At 38.8% G+C, this 24,183-nt stretch overlaps 1 protein-coding gene across 2 annotated transcripts; it reads left to right on the plus strand.

Moving 5' to 3' along the window:
* Positions 1-1,965: 1,965 nt before the first annotated feature.
* On the plus strand, positions 1,966-23,832 carry GSPT1 (G1 to S phase transition 1). Of its 2 annotated transcripts, XM_058849592.1 has the most exons (15): positions 1,971-2,469; positions 12,374-12,421; positions 12,791-12,832; positions 13,555-13,782; positions 14,786-14,819; positions 15,293-15,370; positions 16,617-16,797; positions 17,162-17,316; positions 18,249-18,389; positions 19,130-19,223; positions 19,561-19,641; positions 20,204-20,377; positions 20,808-20,897; positions 21,226-21,394; positions 22,094-23,832. In XM_058849592.1, exons 1-15 carry the CDS (start codon positions 2,169-2,171, stop codon positions 22,144-22,146), a joined length of 1,869 nt encoding a protein of 622 aa, XP_058705575.1. In that variant the 5' UTR covers positions 1,971-2,168; the 3' UTR covers positions 22,147-23,832. The 2 variants fall into 2 exon arrangements, with proteins under 2 accessions (XP_058705573.1, XP_058705575.1); XM_058849590.1 differs by lacking the exon at positions 22,094-23,832 and having other exon boundaries at positions 1,966-2,469; positions 21,226-21,480.
* Positions 23,833-24,183: the final 351 nt, after the last annotated feature.

Raw genomic sequence — 24,183 nt, forward strand, 5'->3', positions numbered from 1 at the left:
CGAATACATATTTGGCCCTACTCCACACACACACACACACACACACACACACACACACACACACACACACACACAAATTTCTCACAACTTAGTGCTTCAAGAGCCATCAGAATGAAGCTCCATCTCAAAAACCTTAAAGAAGAATGACAAAATGTGTGCAAAAATTGCTGTCTCTCTGTTCTGTGTGCTGGTCATCTTAAAGTATGTCTTAATTGCTCTGGAAAGGCAGCACCTGCCTCCAGTTAAGGCTTTCCTGTCCTGTAGGCTGTGTCAGAGCTCAAACAAAACACAAGCTTGCACTGCAGCGTTGCACTCATTATAAACCTGAGCTGTTAAATGCTCATCGTGACAGTAAAAAGTGTTCAGGAACAAGTCACTCTGTCAGCAGAATGCATCCAGCTTGCTCTCCACTGGAGTTTTATGTATTATTCAACGCTAGTAACCCCTGAGTGCTGAAATGGTGCTACCTTGTTTCCATACTATATGAAATGTATCAGACATCTCCTGGTTAATAAATGTCACCTAACCGGCACAGGTTAGAACTAAAGAAAACAAACCAAAACAATGCACTGCATAGTACTTTTCTTTTTGTTAAGCAGAAACATGCCATGTGCAGCTCGGACTTACTTTTAGTTTGACAAAATTCCAAATATTACAAGAGAAGCATGGGTGAGCCTTTTCCTTAATTGTATGAAATTCAAAACATAGAGGCTAACAATGTCTGAAAATTGCAAAATAACTATGTGCCAGACAATTACCAGAGAGTGGTTTTCACAAGGTCTTAAAACTCATTCTTTAGGCTCTGGTGAAGGCAAGCTCTTGGTGGTGCTTGAAGGAAAGGCTTCCACTTAGCAGAGATTTTTAGTCTCTCGTAAGTCTCATTATAAGTGATGTTTTTTCTTCCAAAATGAACTTTCTATTATGTTACTGGGTATTATTGTGTTTTTACTTTTGTAAGTACTACCCTGCACACTAATGCTTTCCCTGGATATGATCAGTTGGAAGCCCATATTTCCATTAACACATGTAGAAGTTTTTGTCCATGGCCCACATGTTGCTGCTGATGTGCAGCCAGAAACCCTCTGGTTCTCAAGTCAGGATTATGCTACACAAATGCCCCTTCAGGAGAGCTTTGGTTCCCCAATCAGAACTATCCTGGATTCTGTACCAAACAGAGATCTTTCTTTTTTAGTTCTAAGACTACCTGCTTTCAAAACAGCTCTGTAACCTGTCCTACAGTGTTGTAATATGAACAATGCTGCAGATGACTTGGTCCTCGCATGTCAGCACTCCAAGAAACTCCCAAGCATTTAATGCCGCAGCCTCATGCAGCCCCATAACCCCAAAATCTTCTTTCCTCTCTGTTCCATGCTGTTTTCTCTAAATATACTTCAAGTGATGTTCTTTGGATTTGTTTGTTGAGGTTTCGTTTTAAAAATTTCAAAGAGTTGTACCAGTGGAGGGAGGGCCTCAGTATTTGGAAAGTCCTACTAACTCTGGCTTAACTGGATGGGCTTTTTTACATGGTAACAAGCAAGTCAAAGTGTCCTGTAGAATTACCAATACTGGAACTTTCCATGCATCCTGTCCACTTCTGGCTGGACAGGTACAGCCCTCTGGCATCCCGCAGGAGGGCGTGTGCTCCCACAGCTTCCCCGGGAGCTCTCCAGGACGGGTTCGCTGTGATTTGGCACCGCTGGGCACTGACCCGAGCGGTTCCCATCCCGCCTGAGGCGTTCGCGCCAACTCCGTGTCCCGCATCCCCCTGGAAAAAGGGGCGGGGCCGGCAGGGACGCACGGCGCGCGCGGGCGCCGCCGGGAGTTGCAGTTCCTGAGCGCGCAAGGAACGCAGGCAACTCCATTTCCCGTCTGTCCTCGGGAGGCGGGCCGCGGGTGCGTGCGCGGGGTATGACGGGTATTGTAGTTCTTGCGCCGCGCCTCGGACGTGCGGCGGGAGGAAGGCCGGGGGAGATAAAAACTACTACGATGGCGGTAGGAGAGGCTGCCGGGAGACGGTACGGCAGCCCGAGAGGCCACACTGCGCTCGCGTCGGGGCGGCGGAGCACACGCGGAATCGGCGGAGCGAGTGCTGAGTCGGTGCCGCCGCCGGCTCCCCCTTCACCCGGGAGACGCTTCGGGGCCGCGGAGCCTTGTGGGGCCGCAACAAAATGGAGGCGAACGGGAGCGGCAGCGGGAGCAGTAGCGACTCGGCTCCCGACTGCTGGGACCAGGCGGACATCGAGCCGGGCAGCGGCGCCGGCCCGGGCTGCGCCCCGCCAGCCGCGGAGGCCGAGGCGCAGCAGGAGCTGCTCGGGGCGGCCTTCAGCCGGCAGCTGAACGTCAACGCCAAGCCCTTCGTGCCCAACGTCCACGCCGCCGAGTTCGTGCCGTCCTTCCTGCGGGGCGGCCCGGCGCCCGGCCTGCCGCCGCCCTCGCCCCCGCCCGGCCTCCCGCCGCCGCCGCCGCTCGGTAACCGCGGGGCCGGCACCGCGGAGGGCGAGGGAGGCAGGGAGGGATGGGGGCCATGTTGGGAGGACGCGGGGCGAGGGTGCCGGGCCCGCGGCGGCCGGGAAAGGGCCACGCGGGGCGGGGGAAGAGCCGGGTCGGACTGGGGGGCGGCCCGGGGGTCAGGGGCGTGGGGGGCACGGCCCGGAGCGGGAGCAGGGTCCGAACCGCGGGAGGGTCTCCCCGGCGGGAGGGGCACGGCCGGGGGAGCCCCGCGCAGAGAGGGGCTGGGAAGGGGTGGCGGGGCCGGGCAGCACCGCAGGGGAGCCGCTGCCGGAGCCCGGGGCAGCCCCCGAGTTCGTGGGGGCCCCGGCGGGGTGAGGCCGCGGCTTGCGGGGCTCTGCGGGCTGTGCTCTGCCCAGGGAGCAGCAGAAACTGGGGTGCTCGGGCTCCCTGTGGATCCCCAGTGCGTTTCGCTGGGACCTTTGTTCGCAAAGGGTCACCCACCATGAGAAAAAACCGCATAGCTCTGCTCTTACTATAATATATAAAATAAATATAATATATGTAACATATATAATATATAATACTCTAGGAGTTGTCGAAGATTTTGGAGGTAATAAATTTAGTGTTGCTTGGGAGAAAAGCACTGCTTCAGCCACCAGTGGCTCGGATGTATCTTAAATGCCTTTCTGAAGATTATATCAAGTAATTTTTTTTTTTTTCCTAACATAATGCCGATAAAGGATTAGTAGGGAGGGGAGTTTTGTCCAGCTGGCCTCAGCTAATGGAATAACCTGAAATTTACCCTGCTTTTAATTTCAAATGATCTTTGTGTATGCAGCCAGTGTTTATACTAGATGTACTTAGCATATGGGAAATTAAAGGAGAGCTACTTTTTCATTTCCAGCTCCATACTGAAGGTTCTTGCAAACATCAGACATGCTGCTTAACTTTGTGGTAGTGTTTTAGTGTTACTTCTATAGCTAAGGAGTTTGAGACTTCCTAACTTTTCCTATAATTTTTTCTATCTCTACTGGTGTAGTATGAAACAAGCTAGTGTTTCAGGTAGTTATCTAGTATTTTAATTTCACTAAAGATACTACTTGTTAGTTTATGTTTGGCATGATTTCCTATTGGTTGTGGCTTATTATTTATCGTGTTTTGTCTTAATATATTAATTGGTTTTGATCTCCCTAGTATCTAAAGTTAATAGTTGTTAACAACTAAAATCTGTAACTTTTATATATGACACTTTAATATTTTTGTAACAAAATATTAACCTGTTCCTTAGGTTAGATTATGCGTTCTCTACAGTTGTTCAGCACTCCTGATTTTTAGCAGAAAAAAAAGCTGTAGCTTATGTACTCTGCAGGCAAGCAGTGTCTAAGTGCATTAAAATAAACTTCAGAGAAGCCATGGGCAGACTCCTGAATTCCATTTAGAATAAATGTATATGTTAAAGTTCTCAGATGTAAAGGTAGACTGGGTAGCTTGGGGCTGTGAAGAACTTTTGGTGCACCTTTGACTAATCTTCAAAATCCATTCTTGTATTTTGCAAATATTCCAATCTGAATCCAAGGTTTGGGTTTTTCTAACTATGTAATCAATACTATGATTGAAAGCTTTCTTAGTGTTTTGAATAATATTAGAATAATTTTGATTTTTTTTTTCTCCTAGCTGCTTTTGTAAGGTTTCATCTAAGGCTTTTTATAGTTTGGTTTTTTTTTTTTGTAGGAATTTAAGCTACATCTCCTTATCTACTCATTATTTCTTCACTCTCCTTTTCTCCACTCTTTTGCTACTTCTGTGGCCTGTGATGAGCTTTTTCTTTCCAGATATTAGGGATAACTTGAAAGCTGCCTGATCATCTGGAGTCATCAGGATAGCTTTGCTTTGTGTCTGCATTGCTGAGTACATTTCCTACATAGCTACCTAGTGCCATAATCTACCTAGTTTGAATTCACCTTGATTGCTTTATCTTCTTTAATGTTTAGGATTTAGAGTTTCTCTAAGTAGCTTCAATATCCCTAAAATTAGGCAGACAAAAGTCTGCAGTTAAAAAAAAATACAATTTCTTTCCTAACTGGAGTACTGTGCTTGTTAGGTACTCCTCCAGGTCCAATGTGCTTGGTTACAGAAGGTAATTGACAGTCTTCTCCTTGCAGATGTTTGTATAAGGTGACAACTACTTTCCTGGCTGGAAGAACTAGGTGGAGCTTGCTCTGGAAATAAGTCAGAACAACATGTGATTAGACAATGGTGCTGAATAGGTTACTTTTCAGCAACCCAGTTTGCTTTTGTTCCCATAGGGAATTAGGTGCTCTGTGACACTCATTCTTCATTACATGGTTTGTAGTGGGGAAGAACCTAAATTAGGGTTGATTAATCGAAACCTGAAGAAATCTAAAAAGTTTGCTGTCACTTTGGGAATTTCAGCGGCCTAAAGTTAAGTTCTAGTAATGCTTTTTTCTTCTTGGAACTTTCTCTTGGTGAGGTTTTGTTCAAGTCGTAATTCCTTAGTAATTCAAAGGCCATTATAGATCAGGATAAGTGTGTAGTAGCAGCATGGCATATAAAAAATTCCACAGGACAGATTCCATTGTGTGGCTGCAGTGTGTTATAGTGTTTCCTTTCATGCACACTAACTTAATGTTTCTAGTAATTTGAATAAAATTCCTGTAATTTATGTTTAGAGCACAGAAGGAGCACTCTCAGAAGCTATTTATGGAATAAGAAGACAACTTTCTAAAACTGTGAGACTCCTGAGAACTGCATTCTTAATAGCTTACTTTAAAACTGGTTTACACATGCTTTCTTTTGATTGGAAATTGTATATTAGGAAGAAAGCTGACTGATGTTTACCACCAATATAACTTCTCAGAGATAATTTAATTCCTAAACAATTCTGAAACTATCATTGGATTATATGGGAAAAGTATATTATTTACATTATTGAATCTAAGGAATATACTAAAACCAGTATGTTCTAAATGTTGAAGCTGTCAGGACTTGCTTTTATCAAATTATATCCAAGTGAAACTTGTTCATGTAAAATCTGTCTTTGTTGGATTCTATTGGAAATAGAAATGAAGACTTTTTTGGTTTCTGTCTGTCACAGCCATGGCTGCAGCACAATTATGTGACAGGTGAACTGGGAGGGTGTCACAGACCCGTTGTACTGGGGAGACTCTCTAGCAATTGCTGGACTAGCAAGCTCAACTAAATTAAGGCCAGGTGTGATACTTGATGAAATGACAGCAGATTGTGTTAAGGTCTCTAAATGTATATAGTCACAACTGTGCCTTGCAACTTCACTCTTCTTTAGCTTCTGTGACTTCTTTTTGTACTCTGTTTTATTAATTTTGTAGTTGTATATAGGAGATAATTACATTTGGGTGGCCTTTTCTTTGTTTCCGTTTCAAGCAATGGTTCAGAGGGAATAGTTAACACCAATGCCCAATTAATAAGATTTCTATTTTTTTTTAAATGGGTATGAGAGAATCAAAACACTTCTGAAAATGCAGCATCAATCTGCATTTTTGTGGTTCAATTTTTGTCATAGTTCTTGAATACTCACAGGATTCTTGGTAAAATTTATCACAGCTTCCTTGTATGGTCTTTACTATATTTTGTGTTAGTTTTTCTTTTCAGAAATAATTTTTAAGTATTCACTGTCGATTATGCTTGGAGCAGGAGACTAAACTACCGAACTCCTGGGATCCCTTCCAACCTGAATTGTTCCCTGATTTGAAGTATGCAGTGGTAGTAGCAAGAGAAAAAGCATCATTAGTATGAAAGTAATAAGAATAAAAAGTGTGACACACAGCAGCTGGTGTAAGGAAAGAGCATTTGTCCTTTTCTAGGCATTAGGGCTGCTGTTTAATTTGGTAGATCTCTTCACCACTTCAAATGAATTTCTAAATGTCTTTACTAATGGCTATGGTTTAAACCACTTGCACCTACAATCCTGAGCCAAGCAAACATCTGGCTTAGGATTCAGTGCCCCTGTTTGCTTCACTCCCTAAATATCCTCACTTGCCTGCAGTAGTCATTTCTGAAACAGTTGAATTCAAGCAGCTGGACATCCTCAGCCTTCAAGTGCTGTAAATAAACTGATATAGCATTTTTCTTCCTGGTTTTCCCTGCCCTCATTTTTTCTGACCTTGTGGCAGCTGGGACATCCATGTGTCAGTCAAACACAAAAGGTGGAGTTTCAGTATCTTCTACTTCGGTTCTGAGACCTGTACTTTCCAGAGCAGGATGATGAGTTATCTGTACCACTGTGTTCCCCACAGTCTGTTATCTCATTTTACACTCTGAGACTCTGTAACATCGCAGTTGTCTACAGACTTCACTTTGCATATGAACTTGCTGAGAAAGGCTTGTCTAAGACTAATAGCCCACAATTCAAGAAGCTGTTGTGTTGAAGGGGTTACATGATTGTTCCTGTCAGCCTTGGAACCATGTGCTGATGATTTCCTCACAGGTGTTGGTAGTGCTACTGTTAATCCTTCGGAACTGCAAACTTGAACTGCTCAGACGGCAGCAAATCAGGGTTGTATTGTCAGAGCCAGTATATGGGATAAATTCTTCTTATCTGAAAATCTTGATTTGAGTTGGCACTTGACTATCTAGAGCAGTCTTTTGGATCAGCTTCTCTAAACAGATGAGCTGCACAACCACTTTTAAAACAGTCAGTGCAGAGAAAGGCTGGATGTCTTGGCACTGGCAGGTGATCAGATAGAAAATACCTGTGTGATGCACTCAGGGTGCCAATGTTACACAGATGTCCTTTATCTACATCTAAAGTGTCCCCAGGAAGGTGGCCAGGATTGTGTTGCTCCTGTTAGAATAATTCATCACCCTCGTGGCCTTGCATGACTCCAGTGAAAGCCACACAAACCCCTGGCAGTCAGCTGTGCACTGCATGAACTGTCTTGGGGCTACAGGCTGCTGACCATGTGTTTTGCACTCTGCTTTGGGCTACTGCTTGAATGGGTTTGAAAACATGATGTTATCTTAAAACTTGATTGCTCTATCAAAATGAACACAAAAATAAATTGGGATAATTCTTGGATTCTATTTATAATCTGGTTTTACAGTTCCACTTAAGGAATTCTGGCATTTTTTCTCCTGTTTTGTGATGAGAGATATGCAAACAAAAGAAGCAGATGATTGTATGAAGCCAAGATAGAAAGATGGTTTTGTGTTTTTTATTATAAAGGAATAAAGCAGTCATAATTTAGTCCATTAAATTAATGACTGTGTTTTGAAGAGGTCTATGGGAAGATGACAGTGATTGTATTTCAATACAGAAGTTAGTTTAGAACAGGTGATGCAATACTAAAAATATGGGTTATACTAAAGATACTGGGTTATGCGATCTTTGTCAGAGTGGAATCCTGAAGTGTTGAAATACTGAGCTTGGTTTCTTGGGTATCTGTCTTAAAAATCAAGTGATCAACTGAGCACAGATACTTGGTATTAAGCAAAAGAGGGTTTTAATATATTCCCTGAAAAGTTTAAGCTTTCCTAAACTTAGTTGTTAAGAAGCATGTCAGGTTTAGATAAGATAAACTTAAGGTGTGTCCTCCCTGGGGAAGGAAGAAGGTGGGTCTTTTACTAAGCTAACGTGTAATAAAATCCTGTGGATTTGAAACAAGTGCTGATTTTTTTTGGTGAATTTTACAGAGTTAGAGCTGCTCTTGCTTTGGTGCATTTTAAAAACTGGTGTGTCCACTGGTGAAGCTGGGGAATAGGCTATAAAGCAGGGCAGAGAGGAGAATAACATAATTTTGGGTTTAACTTTCAAAACAACTGCCTTACAGTGAACTCCTGAAAACCTTTTCTTTCTGTACATTTCTAACTATTGAATATAAAGCACTTTGTTTAGCTGTAGCACTTATTTGTGCTTGATGTAATCTTTGTGTGTTGTTGTTATCTAAGAATCTCTTGGGGTTTCTTTCATTCTGCTTTTCATGCTGTGTGTGTTTGATGCAGACTTATTTTTTTACTCTGCTGTAATTGTCTTTATGCTTTCATTTTAAAAAAAGGGGGGGGCAAACATCTGTTATGTAATGCATGAAAACTGTTGAGACTGTATGACTATTGTGTAAATGTGTGCTGAACTCAGATACTGGAATTACACATACAAAAAGGAGATGGGAATCCTAAGGTGGTGTCATGTGTTTCTTCACTCTTCAGGAATTCCCGTGAAGGAACTTGATGCCTGTATTAGAGAAGCAATAACAAATTTGCTATACAGGCATCTAAGTTTTGAAGATAAGATGTTTATCTCGGGCTGAATTTGCCTTTTTTATTTTTTTTACTCTTTTTTTTCTTTTTTATCTCTCTGCTGTGTGGTGCAGAGTTTCATTAACTCTGTAGTCTACCTCAGTTGTCAGGTTCCAGTCTTGTCTGGGTTCTTATCACTCCAGCGGCAGAGCAGGAGGGCTGGAGCTGTGAGTGCTGCTGGTATTGCACTAAATGTGTGGTGCCTCTCATCAATTCTGTGAAGGCATTTGCATTATGGTTCAGGTAATTGCTGCTGAGGAATTAACCAGTTAACCACTGGGCAGTTCTTACTTTTGTGGAGACCTGTATCAGCTTTTTCTGTGCATCTGGTAAACTGAGGTTGTGTAAAGATGGAGCTTGTCACTACTGCTTAACAGTTGAGTTTGACTTTAATACTGCGCTTTAACCACTGTTCTACTATTGATTTCTGCTTTGCCAGCTGTATCTGTTCTATATATGAAAAAGTTGCTAAATTCTAATATAATTTAAATTTAGAAGCAATTTTCTATTATTTATCTACAAGCATTCTAATATGTTAATGCTGCAGAGTTCCTGGCTTACAGTCTTTTAAAACAATATTTTCAGAGACTGGAAAACTTCAAACCTGTTGTAGCTGTGCAGCTTTGGTTATTGTACAACAAAAATGCAAACAAGTACAAAACTTGGTGTGATATGCAACAAACTCATCAGCTGTAGTAGAATGCTATGAAGTAGGCAGAGTGGATTCTTTAGGACATGAGATGTATTTTAAAGAGATCATTCGCCGTGTTTTACAAGTTGTGCAATTTTGGACTCTGTATTGGTAGTGTGCATACTCTTCCAGTGAATTTTGTATTTAAAAATTCCCACAATTACCTTTTCCAGACAAGACTCTGAATTCCATAATGTCACTGTCTGATGGCAGTAGTAGATAAATGCAACATCTGTATTCATTTTTGCCTTTGGTAGTGACAACAAAGATATTCCAAAAAATGTCCTAAGGGTCTGATGTTGAGCAGGATTAAAGGTAAACCACTCACTCCATATAATACCGGATAAGGTTGCAACAGCAGTTCTTGACTTAGGGCTTGAAGGAGAGATGGAGTATGGTTAGGTGTAAAATCCAGCAGTTGCTTATCATGTGTAAATCCAATAATTTGAGGCATTAAAAAATTGGTGTCGCTTAAGGCACATGCTGACTTTAAAACCAGATTTCCTCCAAAGTGTGTTTTGAATCCCTCTCATGTGAAAGATTCCTGTCTGAATGATCCTCACAAGTGAGAGGATGTGACAGATCAAAATGCAGCAGCCCTGTGGTCTAAGGAAGCAGTAGGATTTTGTCCTTTTCAGGTGATGGTATTAAGGTACATTTCAGGCAATCTGTTCACTTCCACATAGAGTCAATGGTAAAACTGAGCCTTTGTCTGAAATGTAGCAGTGTCTGACATAACCTGAAATTGTTTAACAGAAGTAAACAATTACTCTGGAGCGTGTTTATTTTTGTCACTTAGAGCACGTTAGTTTTGAAATTAAGGTTTTTTATTTATTTACTTGGTTTCTTAACAATTGTTTTTTAGTGAGTGGTTTGTTTATTTCTGCTTTGAAGAAACAGTATATGTTTCATATAATTCAGTGTCCTCTTCCAAAGCATGTCTACCACTTCTGTACCAAAGTGACCAGAGTGTAATAAATGGTTGTGGTTATTGCTGAATATCTGTTGCCCCCTGGTTGTGTGGTACTAGTACTCTTTAGCATCCATGCACAAGCTATCTTATTGACTCCTGTGTGCTAGACCTGTACAGAGGGACCTTTTTTTCCTACTTCCTCTTTGTTAGTTGTGGAGAAACGTTTTTCCTGTATGCATACCTGCTGTATTATAGACCAGAAAGTAAAAACTGAGTTTATATAAATGCTGTTGATTGACAATATATTTCTAAGAAATTAACTAGCTCACCAACCACTGGTAAAACTTCTGTTTCAAGGCAAGTGCATTAATACTGCCATTTGATACATTTTTTATTATAGACAGACTTCTGAAGTGAAATCAAAAGCTTGTTGAAATAATCTTGTAATTAAAATATTTATGCATCCTAACCACAGTATGTGTGAAATAACCAACAATCTTCTGATGTGCTACAAAATGGAGGCTTTAGGTTCACATCTAAATTTTGTGCCACCTGCTTACCACACTCAAAAATGGGCTGATTTGAGTCTTTTCCAGCTGCCAAATGGCAGTGATAGATCATTTCTTTAAAAGGGTCTAAGGGTATTCTATTCCTATGCTTTTACTGACTATATTAAATCATTCTCTTATTACCTGGTTGATTTGTTTTCGGGAGTGTAGCTCATGTCTGATCCAACACAGGAGTGCAGGGAATGGTTTCAGCCGGGCATTGCAGTGCCCCCTCCCTGTCTTGCTGCTGGCCACTGGATGTTGTGCTGTGACCCACATTCACCCTGCCTGCAAAGCCCTGTCCTCTGGCCCCCTGCCAGCTCTCCCGGCGCTGCTCCACTTTAGAGAAGTCTGCAGCAAATACGCAAACAGTGCGAAAGCAAAGAGGCTTAGAATCGGGTCCTTCTCTGTATGGTTTTGTTCTTTTGAGGGGATTTGTTTCATCTTTAGGTCCCATCATGCGTATAGAGCAAGTGATGCTTTAAGATCTGTGTTTAGAATTCAGTTGCAGGAGAGCTGGAGTACAGCTAAACAGAGGGTATGAATTTTGTATGTAGCTGAAAAAAAAGATAATGAACTTGTTTCAAAGCATTATGAAGTTATACCAAGAGAGAACTAAATAGGTTAAGGTTTTAGGGGTAGTTATAGAAGGCCTCTTGATCATGTGACATAACGTCCCAAAACACTGAGTGGTGTGTTAATTGGAGTGTATCACTCCTAGTAGGTTTAATAATTAGTTACACCTTGGCATAAAATGTAGTGGCATGGTTTAGTGCATGAGAGGGTTGAGTAATTTATCAAAAAAAACCGTACTTGTGGCTTTGATAGATGCATGTGACCGATGAGATTGCCTTCCACGTAATGGGACTGTGCTGTGGTGTTTAAGAGGACTGGCAAACATACCAGACATCTGAATGAGTTTATCATCTCTTGACCCTAATAACTACAGAAGATGTTAAGAATTTGTTTTTAATAGCTTGTTTCTATTTTCTACTCAACATTTAGTGGAAGTGAGGCACAAGAGCAGTGTAGACATGGCTGTAAGCAGCAGCTGGCAGACCCTTTCCCTGCAGTTGTGACACCACATTGGTTTTTTGGATACAATGAAACTGCTTTGGTGTTTTTAAACACCAGTTAGACACTAACACTTACCGATAGCCAGTATAGCCAGTGTGCTCAAAAAAGATGGGCAGGTAAAATACTATGTATAGAAAAATTGCTTGCTTTGAGTGTATCTTTCCATGCAGAGGGAAAAAATGGGTTGTTTTTAGAAGTGGTATATTCTTTTCACCATGTTTAGGCAGTATTCTTTAGAAGTATTTGTGCTTGGAGGCTGTGTTTAGTACCACTTGGTGGGGAGGGAAGTTATTCTTTCCATACACTTCTTGCAATCAAGTTGGGAGATGGTCTTTTTTGGCAAAGTTTGGAAATTGGTCATATCATTATACTTTAAAAAATAAACTTTATTTTTCTCTGCAGGTGTACCTGTAGAGCCTTCTCCAGAGGAGCAGACAGCCTCTTGTGAAGGTAGTTGTTTTTGTGATCTTCATAACATGATTCTTTTAAAAATACTGCAAATAATCTCTTTTAAATCTCTATGAACCTTTTCCAATCTTCATTATCCTCATACTACTCTTGTAAGGCAATGTGATTATCTGTAGTTATTTACAGTTTTATAGGCAGTTGAGAAAGGCTCATAAAGTGGATTATGGAAGATCATAAAACTAGCATGAAGAGAATTTTCAAAATGAACCTGTATATTGAAAAGCGCTGGCAAGTGCCAAAGCATCTGAACTATCCTTTTATTAATTTAATCACTCAGTTTTCTTTGTTCTTGATTACTGTCATGGTGAATGTGTCTTCAATGCTAAATTTTTCCCCCTTTTTTCCTCCTAGGTTCAAATGCTGCTGTTAACATGGAAATTTCAGAATCTGTTGGTAAGATGAGAATTGTTCCTTTTCACTATGATAGTACTATAATGTACTACTGCAGTGCTTTTACTGAACCACTGCAAACAAAATAGTAGAGCCATTGCACTTACAAATAGTCCTTAGTGGTTATTGTTGTATCTTTATACTTGGATGAGGAAACAGGTAATTGAACACTAGTATGCATTGAAAGCTGCAATTGGATTACTGTAAAATGATCTGTGATTTATTAAAAAATAATTTCATATTACAAAATAGCCCCATTAACATGCGTGGAATGGTGATTAGCAGAAAACTTTAAAGTGGTCAGCAATATGAACAATCAGAACATGGAAATTGTATCTTTCTCATTGTTTTTATATGGCTTATGAGTGAACTTAAACTATAATCCCTCTCCTTTGCTTTCTAAACATTTGGTAGTGTGTGTCTGTGGATTCAGATTACTGGGCTGGTCTGAGTGTCTTACATTAGCTTTTTCTGTGTGAAGTTGTTGCCTTGTTAAAACAAAACTTTCTGTATCCTAGATTTTTTGTCAGCTCACAAACTAACTTGTAAGCTCCTGGTATTAATTTCAGAAACAAGCAGCAGTTGTCCCTTTTTCTATAGGAAAATGTTAACAGACCTGGTAGTTAAAACCTTGTGAGTGCACCTTTAGGGCAGGGACTTTTCCCCAAGGTAATTCTTTTTAATTTCTTTATCTATTTGAATATATCTAATTGATTCATTTTTAGTGGAAAATGGAGAGACAGAAATGTCCCCAGAAGAGTCATGGGACCACAAAGAAGAACCCAGTGAAGCAGAGCTAGGAGGTGGTCCTGCAGGGGATGCGGGGCCTTCTGAAGAGAGCGCTCAGGAAATGATGGAAGAGGAGGAGGAAATACCAAAACCGAAATCTGTTGTAGCACCTCCAGGTGCTCCGAAAAAAGAGCACGTAAATGTAGTATTCATTGGACATGTAGGTAAGTTGTAAGTGAAGGTGAAGTAATTGGATCTGTCTGTTGTGTATTATCTAGAATTCAGAGGATTAGAAATTAATGCTATTCTTTGTATTCACCATGTCTTGAGGCTCATAGGAGCATTCATTCTAACGAAGCTGCTCTGGAAAATGAAAAATTTAAAGGTCTTTCAGGGGTAGAGTGCTAAGGTTAGAGTGTGTTCTCTTGGACACAGCAGTGCCTGTGTTCATGATTTCACAAGTACCTGCTCCTGTTGAATGCTGAAGTGACACATCTGTGTTTATGATCTAAAGAAAAAAATCAGAAAATTGTGCTTCTTTGCTGCTTATTTTAAATAAAAAGGGTTCTTGCTATTAGATTCAAAAATTACTATTCTAAATACTAGAATTTGTAGGGTTACAACAGTAGATTAGAATAATTCATAGTTAAAAGAAGCATTTATAGCAAAATATCTTCATTTAATAGTTTCAACAAGCTTCATAAAAACTTGGGTGGTGTCAGAACTAGAGAAGAATTATTGAATCACAAGTTATATAGTAAATTCTGTCTTTTCATTTCTATAGTTATCACCTTAAAAGTACTGTAATTTAGTCCTTGGGTAAATTCAGAATGGAGTCACACAAACTAAAGGGGCTGTGGGCAGTGGTACATCCCAATATTGAAGAGCAGCCCACACAAGGTAGGGGTAAAGGAAGTAGGGAAGGGGATTTTGCAAGAGCTTCCCATGATCTTGACCCTGGCTTTAGCTGGATCACTGCTTGGTGAGGGGTTTTTGTTATGGATAATGCTGAATTTATATATATAAAAACAGCATGTTCAAAATTTGGTGTAATTTAATGGACAACAAATTATAATGGGAACAAGGGAAGATGCAAGATGCTTCCAAAAATTTAGATTATGGTTCAAAACAGAAATGCTTTGGAAATAAACTAGATGACTTAGTTTGTAATGGTCTGCTGTTTCTAGAATTGTAAATTGTTGATGACTTGAATTAATTTTTTTTTAGATGCTGGCAAGTCAACTATTGGAGGACAAATAATGTAAGGAAACTCTTTAATTTTTTTATTTCCTGTTCTTGTGAATTAAAAAACATCAATTAAAATTAATATTTTCTTTGTGGCTTTAACCAGCATATGTTAATACTTTTATAACAGAATGTTTCTATCCCTGTCAATTGAGGTGCTTATTGTCTTTGGAATTTCTTAATTCCCGTGCATTAATGTTGTTGCTATAGGATTTTCACTTAATAGAAGCAACTATGCAAAAGCAAACATTATCAAATTTTAAAAATTAATCCCTTTCTTAGAACATGGCTCTTTTTCTTTGTATTTTAAAATGCAGTTTGAAACTGCTTTATACCATTGGTTAAACTTTGGCCTTCCTGTGAAGATTTAAAAAAAAATAATATTTTTATTCCCCAATCATAATAATCTTTAGGGATTGTACAAGTTAACTATTTGGAAATACCTTTCTATTTTGTGTAAAATTTCACTTTTATTTTCCCTCTTCTTAGGTATTTGACAGGAATGGTTGACAAAAGAACACTTGAAAAGTATGAAAGAGAAGCTAAAGAAAAAAACAGAGAAACATGGTATGAACTTTGTGAAGATAGTAGCACACTTTGCCCTTTACTGCAATGAAACTGGTTTTAGTCTCTGTCCCAGTAGCCCTGGCTTCCTTCAGGCAAGATGGTGCTCTTGTCCTGGGTGGATTTTTTTTGTGTGCCTCGTATTTGGTTTGGGTTTTGTTGCTGTTTTTTGGTTGGTTGGGTTTTGGGGACAGTGTATGTATACACAGCACAAGTAGTAGCCTGAATTCTGCTTCAAATAACTCCTGCAAAATTGATTTCCCTTTTGAAACCTTTCCCTTTTTGGGCTGGAGGATAATAGGGGTTTAAAGGGCTCTGGAAAAGGAGCAGCTAAAGACTTCCTTAGGGGTAGAGCAACGGTGGAGTCCTCGGGGGAAGGGCATTGACCTGAACTTACTGAATCGTGTGAGAGAGTGGAATAGAAAGGGTGACATAGTTATTTTCACCAAGCAACCATTGTCCAAGCAGCATCTCTTCAGACACTAGCTAGTCACTACAAAACAAAAGCTAAGGATGTCTACCAGTTGCTGTTAATGGTGAAAAATATTGCTATGTTAAACCAGTTCAATGGAGTTATTATCACGTTTTTATCCTTAGTAAGAGTATTTTTTTTTCTTCTTTATATTCACCGGTTTTCACAAAACCTGAAGGAGTTAAGTAATGGGGTTGTTTTGAATTTTCAGTTTGTGTAACTGGAAGCTAACTTGTTGATGGCCAGTGGGAAAAATTATTAGGAGGGAACAAGAGTCGATATAATGAAAATATCAAAGATAGTGTGAATAAAGATGGTGTGTATTTCATAGCTAACTTCTGCTTAATATGTGCAAATAAATGAGAATTAATAATTCTCAGTAATGATATATGCAAATTAGAACTAATGTTTTCATTAATTATGCTGAGAAGGAGGAATTGTTTTGCATTGGATCCTGAGGTTTCTGAGACTGAGGCAAACCTTAAATTACTTGAGGTTAGATCACAGCTGAAGAACTTAGAAAATTAAAATTGTTTATTAGAATTTTTAGAATTGAATCCTTGTAGGTGTGTGAAGGAGAACTGGCAATGGGCTCTGCAGCTCAATGTACACAAATCAAACAAAGTCACTGTTGGTCTTAGAAATACTTAAGTTTAGCAATGCTGAAGTGGTTAAAATAATTAAGCAAAAATAAAGGTCTCTTATGACTAAAATATTATATATAAATTTAATAATAATTAATACAACAGTAGAGTAATTGGGTTGGGATTTTTTTAGGTACCTTTCATGGGCCTTAGACACAAACCAAGAAGAACGAGACAAAGGTAAAACAGTAGAAGTGGGTCGTGCCTATTTTGAAACGGAGAAGAAACACTTCACTATTTTAGATGCTCCTGGACACAAGAGCTTTGTTCCAAATATGATTGGTGGGGCTTCTCAAGCTGATCTTGCTGTTCTGGTAAGGACAAATCAGATAGTTTTATTTTGCATATACTGTGGAATTAAGCTTGTGATTTTTATTTTTTTGTTTGCTTCTTTATTCTTTTGGTTACTTACAGCAAGCAGAATTTTTAAATGTTAAGTTTACTGAGATGAGTGAGTTTTGGAATAATTTAGCAGCTTCTTAAAGCTGTCCACAGGTGTCATGTGATTTTTTTTACATGTCAGTGCAGAGACTAATGGGTAATACTGAGGATATACCAGTGCATTTTGAAAGCTTTTACTAGGTCTGACTACCCAGAGTTTTTTGAATAAGGCAGTATTGTTGATTGCTCTGTTGAGAGAATTGTAGAACTTTTATTAAAATATGTATCTTTAATTAGGTAATTTCTGCAAGAAAAGGAGAGTTTGAAACTGGATTTGAGAAAGGTGGACAAACAAGAGAACATGCCATGTTAGCAAAAACAGCAGGTGTAAAGCATTTAATAGTTCTTATTAATAAAATGGATGATCCAACTGTAAACTGGAGTAATGAAAGGTAAGTTTAATATTAAAAAACTAATCTTCATTGACAGATACTGCAATAAAATAATTCCTAGGTAACGTAATTTTTGTATCCCATTGTTGCTGAAAGAATAGTTGACTGGTGGACTAAAGGCAGATATTATGAAACTGGCAGGAAAACCAGCAGCTCAGTGTCTAGGACAGTGCCTCTCAATTAAGCTGGAAGTTCTGTACTCAAGCATTCACTGTCAACTGCTTGGATCCATGCAGACGTATCTAACAAACCCATGCATTCTAGCATAGTTGAATTGTTGACTTGGAAACTTTATACTGAGTCTAAAAAAGGAAGTGAGTCGAGTTTGCCAGAGTTGTCAGAGAACCCTGCTGTGTGTTCTGCCCAGAATTGTGGAGGTTTTAGTGGAAGCCATGAGGGCCTGTGCAACCTGGGAATGTCAGCCTGCCTCACTAAGGCACGCCCAGTTCTCTGTCTTGGTCCTGCCCTAACCTTCTGGCATTACTGAATTCACCCCAAACTGAGAGGAGGCGGTGTGACAGGAATAAATAGCATGAAACCTCCAGAAACTGGAGGAGAAGGAGGCAGCACGGAAGTGCCAGCCTGGAGCATGACCTCAGGAGTTGTTTGCATGGTCTGTCCTGCTGTGCTGGCCTGGATCTCTTGCTTTAAGCAGTTCCAGCTTGTGCTGCTGCTCCCCTGGCCCTGTCATTGAAGTGTATGGAGAGCAGTGCTTTATGGAGCAGAGGAATGAGGGGAATAGACAATACCGAGCTGTGCTGGAAGGTTGGGGAGAAGATGCAAATAGGCCTCCAGATTTCCATTAGGCTTGCTTGCTGCTCACAAAGTAACTTAGCTGAAGGAACTGAAATGTCTGCATGTTTTTTAAAGCACAGAATTATGTTATGCTGGAATAAGTGGAATTTACCTTGATCTGCTTGTCATTTTAATAGATATGAGGAATGTAAAGAGAAACTGGTGCCATTTTTGAAGAAAGTTGGCTTCAATCCCAAAAAGGACATTCATTTCATGCCCTGCTCAGGACTGACTGGAGCAAACCTTAAAGAACAGTCAGAATTCTGTCCTTGGTATATGTATGTATCTTAAATTGAGCAACTTGAATATTTGCTATGTTTAAATAAAAGTAAATGCTTCAGTGAAGCTGGGAGGTAGCAGAGCGTGGTATGTTGTAGCTGTGTGCCAAAGTGCTTGAGGAAATACAGCCAGAGCAATAAGAACACAGCCATGCAACATGCCAGTGAAAAGCATTTGCAAACTTCAGAAGATTATTAGGAATATTAGCAGTGTTCCTTGGCTGTGTGAGTTCAGTCCCTTATGAGCACTTGAATTTGCCAGTGATGCTGCAGCTGACATTGCTAGAATAAGTAATTGTTTGATGTGAACAGTTTGCTTGAAGCTGTATTATAATTAGGGACAAGCCATGTCTCTCAGTAGATGTCATGTTTTTCAATATTGTTCTGTGTACTTTAAAAAGAATTAATGGAAATCACATTTGGACCTAGCTTATGGTTTTGTATTTCTAAGAATATATTACACATCTGTCATGAGTCTCAAAGGAATAATTAATTGGTGTAAAATATGCCTGTAATGTAACTTAAAAACATGCATTTCCTGGGTATTAATATGTTGGTTGGGGTAAAGTGGACACTACTGATGGGATGTTAAAATAGATTTAAGCTGTCTTAGAGGTTATTGTTCTAAATGACAAGATGAAAATGATTCTTTTGGTTGGACTGCATTTATCCATTCTGAGTAATTTTTTTTAATGAAATGGTGCTCACAAAATTGAAACAAATTCCTTCTGCTCTTTTAGTGGATTACCATTTATTCCATACCTGGATAATTTGCCAAACTTCAACCGTTCAGTTGATGGACCAATCAGGCTGCCAATTGTGGATAAATATAAGGTACAGAGTAAAATAATAACATAGAAAGTGTAAAGAGGCTGTTTTCAGAAAGCAGTAAATAGACTATTTACTGTACTTTTAGAGAGTATCTTTTTTCTTTGGTAGTGTTATATTTCCAACTGTAGAATAGAGGAGGGAAGGGGAAGTAAATAATTTTGGCATTATATGAAACTCCTAAAATCTGTAATCTTTCATGAGAACAATTTCCAAAATACTAAGTCTAGCAGTGCTAGATATTCATAGAGTTAAGTAATCAAACTCAGAGGTAAATCATAAATAGAGTGGACTCTTTAGGAAAATGTTTTCAGTTGCTCTGTAATGATTTCTTTCTGTGAAGGACATGGGCACTGTGGTCCTTGGGAAGCTGGAGTCAGGCTCTATTTGCAAAGGACAACAGCTTGTGATGATGCCAAACAAGGTACAGTAAGGTTTAGATATTTAAAAAAATCTACTATCATAAAAAAAGAGCTTGGTTCTTAATGATACTCATTACTTTAAATCAGAAGATGTTCCGTTGAACACAAGTAAGCTCTCATGTTTTCAGGGGTAATGTTTCTGGGGACACAGAGGGTGTGTGTAGCTCCTTAGCAGTCAGAACTTGGGTTCTCCTGCCTTAGTAAACCCAGTTGCTGGACTACAAATCATCACACTTCAACTGGGTTTTATTTCATGTTTGTACTGGTGGCCCACTAAGCCTTTTACCTGCTATGGATTAATACTGCTCAACCGTTTATTTCTTTCCCTCTTTCCCCCAAAGGGAAACAGGAAAAAATACTTGAAAAAGAAAAAACTTTTTTAAAAAAATTCAAGAATTAGTAATTCATTATTCAAATATTTTAAATGTTCCAAAGCTTGACAGAATCAAATATAATGAACTTAAACTGTAATAGAATTATTTCTTGAAATAGTGTTATGTTACAATTATTTTGTACCAGATTAAAATATTCATAATGCAAAACTATATATTTATTTCCTTTAAGCACAACGTGGAAGTTCTTGGAATCCTTTCTGATGATGTAGAAACTGACTCAGTAGCCCCAGGTGAAAATCTAAAGATCAGACTGAAGGGAATTGAAGAGGAAGAGATACTTCCAGGATTTATTCTCTGTGATCTCAACAACCTTTGTCATTCTGGACGCACATTTGACGCCCAGGTAGAATAACAACATTTAATTGTATAGAGGGGTAAAAACCATGGAAATATTTTATGTTTTTCCAAATCAAAAACTTCAGTAGTTTGAAGTTTCAGTTCAGATTTCTTATTCACTGACATATGTCTAAATGGGCAATAACACATACACTTAAAACTTGCATCATTAATTTCAGTTTTTAAAATACAAGTTGTTTTGAATGTAACTTCTCAATGAAGTTTTAGATACTTAAAATGGTGAAAGCAAGACTTCATCAAGCCAGTTCTACTTTACTTTCATATTATAAACTAGTGACTTACAAGTTTTGGCTCTTCGACAAAAATTTGTGTGTATATTGTTCAATAGACTTTTTAATATAGTTCTTCATTGATTATTCTCTGTTCTTTCATAATTGAAATTAGGAAAAATGCACTTATTTTGAATTGTTTTACAGATAGTGATAATTGAGCACAAATCCATTATCTGCCCAGGTTATAATGCAGTGCTGCACATCCACACTTGTATTGAAGAAGTTGAGATAACAGTAAGTGTCATTTTAAGTTGTGATGTGAATATAAAACATCCTGTTGTTGGGATGAAGAATTCAGTCATGTCATACATCTGTAGAGCAATTAAAGCAATAAAGCTTCGGGCTTGAATGGAATTCTTGGTTGTGCCCTAACACAAACAAAAATGGCTCTAAGTGTTAGCATAAACCTTCTGAAAACATGGTGTACAACATGACTGAATAAATCATGCACTCTTTCATGAATTTGTAAGTATATTCTTTCTTAGACCAATTCTGTTTGTTTGTAAAGAAAAATAACCCTTATTTTAGTGCTCACGGCTATTTTTTTTTTTCTCGTATACAGGCCTTAATCTGCTTGGTAGACAAAAAAACAGGAGAAAAAAGTAAGACACGGCCCCGTTTTGTGAAACAAGATCAAGTCTGCATTGCCCGTTTAAGGACAGCAGGAACGATCTGCCTTGAGACATTCAAAGATTTCCCTCAGATGGGTCGCTTCACTTTAAGGGATGAGGGTAAGGCTGCTTCAGCAGCAGGTACTGACTGCTGCAAAAACTTACTTGAACTTGGAGCTGCATGGCAGTGAGGTATTAAAATGCTGTTATCTAGTGGAAATCGCTCTCTGGGTAACAATGGGAATGTAAGTCTAAGCAAATTGTTGACATTGTGCAGAGTCCTTGCTAGTAACAGAGAGACAGTTTTATTTGAATAATGTACAGAAATGTGTGTTGTGAAACAAAAGACTGCATTTGAAAAATAATCAGCAGTGCTTTTTTAATGTGTCCTGGAATATCCACCTACAATATGAATACCATAGTTTCACTACTTAAAGTTGAAAAATATCAGGGGGTTTGTATGTTGGGCTTTAATATGCACACCCTGGTAAAACTCACAGATTTGTGGGATGCATTTAAAATAAATTATTTGAAGTGCATTAAACAGATCTGGTAGTGGTTCTGCCTTGCCTTCTCCTTAGGTGAGCATAGAAGCAGGTTTTCCACAATCCACACTATGTTCTTTGCTGTCAGAATAGCAGTCTTACTATTTTTGAAATTTTATCATGCTTTTAAAATATACTAATGCTACAACATAATAATTTATTCTCTATGTTTTCTAGTACTTGAGAGCCTGTATTTTCTAGTTTTCATGTTCTTGGAGACGTCTACATTCCTTTCACAGTAAATATAACTCTGCTGTTTGTCTCCTTGGTTTAGGTAAGACCATTGCAATTGGAAAAGTTCTGAAACTGGTTCCAGAGAAGGACTAAGCATTTTTCTCAATGACCCCGCACAATACTGTGAGGAAAATCGACTCAGCAAAAGCCTACTTCACACCGCCGTCTTATTTTCTGCCCATTGATAAACTTCTCCCCATATTTTGCAAAGACAAATTTCACAGCAAAGGTCCACATTATGTCAGCTTTCTCATATTGAGAGCTCTGCTATGCCACTGTTGAATTTTCCCAAAAAGAATTTTTTTTTTCTCCCAAATTCTGCTTCCTTGGAAAGATTCGGCAATAGCTTTGTAAGTGATGTGGACATAATTGCCTATAATTATGAAAATCTAAAGGATTTTTAATGTTTAATTTCCCCCAGCATCTATATTAAGATCTCTTTTTCCAGGCAGATCATTCAGAGTGTGCGAGTGTGTGTGCACATGTTACAAAGATGACTACCATGTTAATAAACTATTCAATTTGAAATCTTTTTCGGTATTGGAATTGCTTTTGAATAATGTTTTTTATCCGGATGTAACACAGTTGCATTAGCTTTTTAACTTCCCAGTAACCCAGATACTTGGTTACTTGGACTTTTCTAAACTCCTCAGCCTCCCCACACACAGTTTTAAATGAGGCAATTGGGCACTCAACCAAGTTTGTATTAAAATAATTAGGTTTTGCCCCTTCCATTTCTTGAATGCATTCTGAAAACTAAAAAAACTTTCATGCAAATGTGGCACCTTCATTAGCTTTACATTGGTTAATATCTTCAGCAAATTTAGGTTGACCTAACATTACTACTAGATACAGGAAGTCAATTTTGAAGGCTAGAACTACATATAGTGTCTTTATAAAAATTCAGCATTATTAAATTCATAACTGCAGAAAATGCTAACAACAAGTAAATCAGTGAAACTTGCAAAAATAAGAAAATCTGTGGCAATAGTGCCTATTAGTATTTATAAGAGCTACATTTTGTGGGAGAACTGGGCCAATTAAAAAGTGCCAGTTACATAAATTACTCAGTTCACCCTGTCTTCAATTTAGAGGGCTGGATAATCCTTGCTGTTTTAAAGATCAGTCTGAACCGAGAGGGAGAAAGACTATTTAAATCCCTAAGAGTTTGCACATACTGAAATATGGGAGGTCAGAATCAAGCACAGTCTGTAAATTTTTGCATATCAAAAAGCAATGTAAGCTTATGAGGACCGGTGAAGTTTTACTTGAGAAATTAAAGCAAAACTGGTTCAATGTAAAGCTTACTCAGTACAACTTGAAGGAGCTGCATAATAAAACCCTATTTAGCTGCACTTTGAAAATGGACTGTCTGCAATTGCTGTCCTGATTCTAACAATTAGGATGAAGGCTAAGGGATTTTTTTCATTTTTCAGAGTATTAGTAGTAATTATTAAAAGGTATCTTCTGATCTTCTTCAGAATATCTTAAACTAAACATTCTCAGCTGTAAAATTGGTAAGCCCATCTTCTCCCCAAAAAGTTTACAGTCCAGTGACTGTATCTGAATTGAAACTCAAAACTGAAACAGATCTACCATTTTTGGGATTTTTTTTTTTTGTTTGTTTTGTTTGTTTCTTTGTAACTGTGGAACTCCCGTTCATTTCACTTACAGCTACATTGTATGGACAGAAGAAGTTATTGTCCTTCAGTTTCATATGACTACACTTGTAGCTACCGTAATGCATGGAATTTAAATAAATTTTATTATGTCTGCAAATCTCTGGGCTTTTATTTTTTTGGTAAATCAGAGTTTAAAAAGTAACTTTTTTTTTTCTACCAAGTGAACAAAACCCACTGTTCCTTGGATCTTAAACTAATGAAGAAATTAAAAGCCAGGCTAACTTACTGTCTTGTTCATATTCTGGACTGACAAGATTTCCTGATATCTGACTGCTTTCTTGAAGTAAGCTCATGGATTTGAAATTTCCAAAAACCATTATTGGAGAATACTTACAGTTAGATTCCTAAATTGTTATGTCCTTTGAAATTTTTTTAAGGCATTGAACTGTGTCTGAAGACTACATGATGCTCCACTGTTGAGCAAACTTAATGTGGGATTTTAAAACTT

The sequence above is a fragment of the Poecile atricapillus genome, chromosome 14, assembly GCF_030490865.1.
Source record: "Poecile atricapillus isolate bPoeAtr1 chromosome 14, bPoeAtr1.hap1, whole genome shotgun sequence".
Lineage (NCBI taxonomy): Eukaryota > Metazoa > Chordata > Aves > Passeriformes > Paridae > Poecile > Poecile atricapillus.

Excerpts from the sequence above, each read along its gene's own strand:
- GSPT1 (XM_058849590.1), top strand. The coding sequence starts at position 2,169 with ATGGAGGCGAACGGGAGCGGCAGCGGGAGCAGTAGCGACTCGGCTCCC. Across the intron at positions 12,833-13,554 it reads GGAAATTTCAGAATCTGTTG|TGGAAAATGGAGAGACAGAA; the intron begins GTAAGATGAGAA and ends ATTCATTTTTAG. Across the intron at positions 15,371-16,616 it reads GAAAAAAACAGAGAAACATG|GTACCTTTCATGGGCCTTAG; the intron begins GTATGAACTTTG and ends GGATTTTTTTAG.